The following is a 7,058-nucleotide window of genomic DNA, read 5'->3' as shown; positions in this document are numbered from 1 at the left end:
AAACAAAAAAATAAATTATTATAAACATGTTTAAATAATTATATATTTAAAAATTCACAATTATACACCTATTTTAGGTGTGAAAGTATTATGCTTATTACACATATTGGAGAAGTAAAAGTACAAATTTAAATTCTGAATGACATAATTGCTTTGTACATATCAAAGATCATCACATTATTAGAAAGTTATTTCCAAATATTTATTGTATTACAAGTATTGGTAATGTACATGGTAATGCTTGCATGAAAACAACAATAGAATTTTTTGTTCATTCTTCAATCTTTTGTTCAATTTCCTGTAAAAATAGGAAGCAACTTTGAACAATTCTCATTAATTGAGTCATGAATAATTTATAACAATCCAGGAATAATGAAAATGAAGAAACTTATATGAGATTAGATACTACATAGGCTATCAACTGCCTATACAATTATTCAAACTGTCATGTTCTCTTCTGCATAATGATATACAACATATATGTTACAGATAAGGAAGAGGATCTACAAGTAAACAAGCAACAACATACAAAATACCCAGAAACATATTTAATTTAGCTGTTTGTTTAGGCACACTCTGAATCATATGAGGACTACGGAATTGCTTTTCTATTTTAAAGGCAGTTGGCAAAGTAATCACAGGTAATAGAAACCAAATGGAATACCTCAATGCAAGCACAACCAGTGTTACATATGGAGTGAATAGCAAAAAAGCATACAAAACATGAGATACGGTATGACCTATTAATATAGCTAGTGTTACTATTCCTGCCTTTTTGTCACTCTCTAAATCTCGTGTATTATTACTATGTAGAATAGCCTCTGTATTTAATGCAAGAGGTATAGCATAATATATTGTACCTAGTTCAATGTAACCAGTTTGAGCCATGAATGCAAACAAAACTGAAACTGGGCCAAATATAACTAAGATAAGGACATCACCTAATGCAATGTATTTCAATCCTATTCCTCCAGTATAAAGAAATGAAGAAGATAAACCTCCAAAGTACACAAGTGCAAGATGCTCCATTTTTGCAGGAGATATAGTGGTTAATAAAACAAAACCCAAACATCCTCCTGTATATAACAATGCACCTAATGAAACTAATTCATCTTTTGATAGAAGTTGATCTACTAATATCCTGTCATCACTTTTTCTGCTATCCACCCCCTTTATATAATCAAAGTAAGTATTTACTACGTTACCAGCTCCATGAACACAAAAAACTGTATATACTGTGAGGATCAAAGATATCCAGCTAAAATTTGCTATATCTGTCAACCGATATGCCAATGCACATCCCAAAAGTGTTGGCATTAATGATGCACTTAATGACCATGGTCGTACAGCTAAGAAATATGAGGATAACTTCATTAGTGGAGAATTCAATGTTGAGGATGTTGTAGGTGAACAATTTATGTTATTTGACATTGATTTTCCTCCAACTTCCTTAGTAGTGTTTTTTTAGATAATGACTAAACTTATATAATAGAGAAAGAAACTTATAATGAAGTTACTTTTGCTATTTTATTGAGAATGTTTTAATTACACTATATAAAAATTAATTCTTTAACTAAGGAATACTTTTTATTATTCATACCAATAATAACAAAATTCACAAAAGTAATAAAGAACAATGTATCCAAGTTTTATAGTACAGTTACAGTGATGCAAAAGAATATATTTTGTATAAAGAAGTAATAACATGTTGTCGCCAGTATTATTAGTTATTCGATTTTACGAAAAGCTTATTCCTTCATGTAAATATTGAATCATTGAAATAAACTTACCTACCTACTGTTCATCCAGAAGAGGAAAAATTAGGTTAGAACAGTCTCCATAATTCTTTGACCAGCGTTACATTTTTAAGTACATCTCGTCATTATGAAAAAATTGTTAATTATTCGAATAAAATTTTCACATAGTTATCATTTGAACTTCGCGTTCGACGAAAAATTTAGTTCCTCTTCTTGTATACGTTAAATGTAACGGTGACGTGTTTTCATTAATTTGCACGTGGCGCTCTCTGAAATATTCCTTTTTCTCAGAAAAGTTAACAACAACGGTAATGAACTTCACTTTCGCGAAAAATATTTTGAAATTTCTAATTCATTTTCTAATCGATTAGATTTAACCGTACAATGTAATTTACAAAACAAAACAAAAAAAATATATATATATACATACGTTTTTTAAAATGGAATCATATAATTTTTAATGCATTAATCAATGCAGCCTTTTATTTCCTACAGAAAAGTATTAAGGTATTTATGTCGAACAACCATTAGTTTAAGAGATATATTAATGTTAATATTGTAAAGTGGTACTAGTACACCTATCTCCGTTTACATTTTTTGAATTGAAAGTGGACATTGTTTTTTACAAAATGATAGTAGGGCAATGAGACGAAGTCAATCACATCATTTCATGTGTTATTTTATTAAAGAATTTGTGAAATAGAAACAACATTGACAGTAATGAATCTAAAAGTTCAAATGTTCAAAGGCATTGCCTTGATTGTCAATGCATGCTTGTATACTTGCATCAAATGATATACTTAACTTTATCTCATTGCCCTCCTACCATTTTGTAAAAAACAATGCCCACAGTCAATTCACAATGCATATTTTATAAATAAACATTGTCCTATATTTTTATTAATTTTTCTTAGCAACCAATGTTCCGTTATTTTAAAATTTATTAATTATAGTAGGGCATTGATTAGATTAGAAAACAATTGTAAATTTTATAAAATGATAAAATAAGATCAACCAATTTTCTTCAATACAGTTTTATCAATCATCTTATTTCTTTGACATTTGAAGCTATTCATTCGTAAATTTTTCTAATATATAAAGAAATAAAATTTAATTCACATTAAAATCTGTTTTAAGGATCGTTTAACCAATACGATATTGTGTTGCAATACGTTCCGAACTATAATAACGGAGTTCATGTAAACCAGTCATAATACTAAAAATATACAAGTGTGTATAACTGCAGCAGTTGAAATCATTCAGTGTACATTCTTCGTTTTGCGACTGATAATTGGTGGTGTTAGGTGGTATTGGACGTTCATTTTACATTTCCGTTTTCTAGAAATTTCTGTAGGACTCTCCGGACAAGATTTTTCTTGAAAAATTTGCGTCATTCTACCTAGCTAAAGTTTTCACGTTATCTGCTTCCATTATCGATCGTATTTTGTTCACAAATAGTATTCGATTGACTGTTTTCCAAAATGTCCTTGTTCGGATCACTGATGGGTGATGTCGACGATGATCCTATTTTTGGGTAAGTGGAAAAAATACGTGCAGTCCTAAAAACTTTTACGTCTTTTGTAGCAATTATTAAAAGAACAACGTTTTATTAATTTCATTGCATAAATTTACGAAACAGTAATACTATTGTTTCATATAACAGTAAAATAATACGGAATTTTCAAAAAAATTGTTGTCGACACGTTTTTTTTTGTCAAAAAGTTGTATTTTATGTGTTTTTATTAATCGTTTATTAATCGTTGGAAGTGATTTATTTAAAATTTGATATAAATTTTGTTTCCATGTTGATTTAATTGTTATTTTACTTTACGTATTACACAATTTTCTTTCTATTGAAGAATAATACGATTTATTAAAATTTATTTAATTACGTATTTATATATACGTATGTGTATATACGTATGTGTGTGTGTGTATGGATATGCAATGGAGGTTCTGTCTTGAATAAATAAACAACATATCAAAGGCTTTATTGTTGTTGCTTTTTTATTTTTGGTAGGTCCCACATGCAATCTATGAGGCACATGAGTGACATGATGAACTCTTTATTTAATGATCCATTTGGCATGATGGGTCCTCCCCGTCATAATACCATTATGGATGATATCCATAGAAGTAGAAGCAGGGGTCATCAAAATGATCTCCAGATGATGCCATTTGGATTTCCACCAATGCCTACATTTAATATGGGAAATCTATTTGTGGGTGGAAATCAATTGGCTTCTGGTGAAAATGGTCATTCCTTTGTTGCTAAATCTGTAATGACTATGGCTAGTGGTCCTGATGGTCGTCCACAAGTTTATCAGGAAACTATGTCTACAACAACTGCTCCTGGTGGTGTAAAAGAAACAAAAAAAACAGTTTGTGATTCTCGTACTGGTATGAAAAAGATGGCTATAGGACATCATATTGGAGACAGGGCACACATTTTAGAAAGAGAACATAATCTTCATAGTGGAGAACAGGAAGAACATCAGGAATTTATTAATCTTGATGAAGGTAACTAATTCTATGTATATTTCTATTTTCTTTGTGAACATGAAATAAACGAATTCATAAATTCTATTTTATAGAAGAAGCAGAGAGTTTTAATAGTGAATGGGAATCACATACTCGTCGTGGAGTTGGAGCAATTGGCAATTCTCATTATGGTAGTCATGGTCATCGAAATCGACCTGATCACAGGCAACTGGCTCTACCTGAACCATCAGGAAGGTTAGTTTATTAAATTTATAATGAAATACGTAATACATTTTTCAAAAAGTACTTTTTAAAGGTAGGATAATTCTTTAAAGGAAAAGAAAAACAACATATCTATTTTAACGTTTTTAGGAAAATATATATACCTTTTTTTTTATGTAGTGTCAATGTATGTAGTAGTAGGGCATGTAGTAATTGTATGTATATATATTGTATAAGTATAGAAATATGTTGCACATAAGATATAAGATATATGCATGTATAGCAGTATTACTGATAAAATCAAATTTATGCAGTGTGCATAAGAAATCCAGAAGACGAACCAGTAAAAAAAATTGAATGGAGAAATGGGAACACATCATGCTATGTCACTTCAATCTCACTTTGTGCATTCCCTGCTAACATTTTTGTATCAAACATTGAAATAAAAACATTCAGGCTTTAATTTCTATTTGTTCTCTCTAAGTATCAATGTAGCATGACCAACGAAGATATATATGCTTTGCATTGTAATGTTTTTGTGATATTCGTATTTTTAGTTTTTGTATTACTTGCCATATAATATTAAATTATAATTAATGTACCACTATAATAATGACTTATGATTTAAACATATAGTACAGTAATAAATTAACTGCCACATATTTCGAAACTTTGAATCTCATTGAAAGTATTCTATGATAATTGTAAAATCATTGAAATCAATAAAATAAATATATGAATAAACTATGTAATGTTGCATTTGACTTTTTTTTTTTATTTAATGTAATATACACAAACACTGAGTTTCTAAAGTTGAATATTTTACTATTTTTATGTTACTACTTTATCTAGTTTTCTTCTTGTATATTATTGATTTGCTTGTTATGTGCTTTCATAGTCGATACTCTAGTTCCTCAAGGTGGACACCTTCTAGACGTAGTTTAAGATTGCCACCTACATCTAAAACATCCAATCCAATTCACAGTTTAAGGTAAGTTTAGCTGCTTCTTCTAGTACTTGATGCCATCAAGATGATTTTCATTGATTACTTTCAAAGATGTCCATGTGTTTATGTAACTAGATTGACAATACATAAATAAAATGTATCACAAATGGAATCTTATATCCATGAAATAACATTCTATAAGTATACTATGCAATTGCTGTGTAGCATATCATATGGTATTTGTAAGCAAAGATATATGTTTTCAACTTGCCGCATGTATACTTATTATACTTACTAGCAATCTTTAAAAATTATATTTAATCTTAATATCTTTATTAATTTTAATTGCCTTTTAAGGTAAAACTACAAACTTAGCATTTGCTTTGGTAATGTTATTGTCAGGAGCTTTTATAAATCATACATAATATACACTGTTGTTGTAACTCTTGTCTTCTTTATTTCTATGTGAAATTACAAAATATTTATCTTATAGTTCTGTCATTTATTTTGTCATCTGTAATACAACAAAAGACATTGGTATAGAAAGTATACCATATATTGTGTATTGCAGGTACAGCCGCAAATAATAAAGTAAAAGCATAGTATACAGTGGTGACATTTGTGCAACGTAAGTACGTTGCGCTCCATTTTATATTCACGTTTGATATTCTAATTAACACAATTGTATTGTAATTTTCTGGATATGTTTCCAATGTTATACTTGGTGAACTAAAACTTCCACCATCGTGTTTTTTTTTTCTCTTTTTACCAAAATACTTTTTAAAATGGTTTTTACACATGGACTAATTATTATTACATCATAATCCTTTCTAAATTTATGTTCAACCTTGACGAAAGCATAAATATATATAGTTGAACATTTTCATGTTTACAGTTCGAATATATCCGGTCGTGTTCAATCTGCTAAAGCAGCTACATCAGCAACAACTACAAGTGTAATAGGAAACCGAAAACGTAAACATATACCGGATGCTAAAGCTAGCAAAAAGTGTCATGTTGTACCAGATAGTAATGTCTAGTTCTTCTATTAAACCATTTAAACTATATTTCAGTAATACTGCAGAACTTTGGTAAAGTTGACCTCAATTAAACGGTATTATGTTAAGTTAATTAAATTTTATAAACAATTTTTTATATAATGTTCCTATAGATTTGTATGAATTTGTAATAAGTTTTGCTAATCTTTTTTAGAAGGTTATTTTAAGAAGGAAATATAGAAGTTCTACAAAGTAATGTATATCAACATGTATGAGGAGTACTAGAGTAAGAATATCAGAAAATATGTAATTTTGTTTTGGATGTCTATATATGATCAAAAAACTGTTATTTTTCACGATCTTTAGTTTGCAAGTAAAAAGTAATGCGATATTTTGTTTGTTGTTACAGAATTATCGAATTATTGTTTCTTAGGTTTTCAATTATTTGAATTTTGTGGAACATTACCTGTTTTTATGATTCATGTTTCAGTTGGATTTTTAATATTAAACAATATTCGAATTTAAAAAATATGTTTAAGAGTACATTCACAATGCCAACAAAGAACATATTTTGGGGTAGTGTATTCATCAATAAATGTACAATTTAATGTAACTATTCTCGTCACTGTTTATTCAAATAAAAATTATAGATTT

The 7,058-nt window shown here is 28.8% G+C and overlaps 2 protein-coding genes across 4 annotated transcripts; one reads left to right on the top strand and one right to left on the bottom strand.

Annotated features, from left to right (window-relative positions):
- Nucleotides 1-483: 483 nt before the first annotated feature.
- Nucleotides 484-1,458, bottom strand: LOC108575221 (ubiA prenyltransferase domain-containing protein 1 homolog). Its single transcript, XM_017937961.1, has one exon. It carries the CDS (start codon nt 1,429-1,431, stop codon nt 484-486), a length of 948 nt encoding a protein of 315 aa, XP_017793450.1. The 5' UTR covers nt 1,432-1,458.
- Nucleotides 1,459-3,103: 1,645 nt separating this feature from the next.
- Nucleotides 3,104-6,485, top strand: LOC108575183 (myeloid leukemia factor). Of its 3 annotated transcripts, XM_017937915.1 has the most exons (6): nt 3,104-3,291; nt 3,778-4,277; nt 4,352-4,493; nt 5,359-5,451; nt 5,978-6,034; nt 6,302-6,378. In XM_017937915.1, the coding sequence occupies exons 1-5, from the start codon at nt 3,239-3,241 to the stop codon at nt 5,991-5,993; spliced, it is 804 nt and encodes a 267-aa protein (XP_017793404.1). In that variant the 5' UTR covers nt 3,104-3,238; the 3' UTR covers nt 5,994-6,034; nt 6,302-6,378. The 3 variants fall into 3 exon arrangements, with proteins under 3 accessions (XP_017793404.1, XP_017793401.1, XP_017793402.1); XM_017937912.1 differs by lacking the exon at nt 5,978-6,034 and having other exon boundaries at nt 6,302-6,485; XM_017937913.1 differs by lacking the exons at nt 5,359-5,451; nt 5,978-6,034 and having other exon boundaries at nt 6,302-6,485.
- Nucleotides 6,486-7,058: the final 573 nt, after the last annotated feature.

This window comes from Habropoda laboriosa, unplaced genomic scaffold, assembly GCF_001263275.1.
Source record: "Habropoda laboriosa isolate 0110345459 unplaced genomic scaffold, ASM126327v1 scaffold207, whole genome shotgun sequence".
In the NCBI taxonomy this organism is placed as follows: domain Eukaryota; kingdom Metazoa; phylum Arthropoda; class Insecta; order Hymenoptera; family Apidae; genus Habropoda; species Habropoda laboriosa.
The sequence above is the reverse complement of the archived record's forward strand: the minus strand, read 5'-3'. Positions and strand labels throughout refer to the sequence as shown.

Coding starts and splice junctions, on each gene's coding strand:
- LOC108575221 (XM_017937961.1), bottom strand. CDS start 1,431: ATGTCAAATAACATAAATTGTTCACCTACAACATCCTCAACATTGAAT.
- LOC108575183 (XM_017937912.1), top strand. CDS start 3,239: ATGTCCTTGTTCGGATCACTGATGGGTGATGTCGACGATGATCCTATT. Junction 3,292..3,777: donor GACGATGATCCTATTTTTGG/GTAAGTGGAAAA, acceptor TATTTTTGGTAG/GTCCCACATGCAATCTATGA. Junction 4,494..5,358: donor CTACCTGAACCATCAGGAAG/GTTAGTTTATTA, acceptor GTGCTTTCATAG/TCGATACTCTAGTTCCTCAA.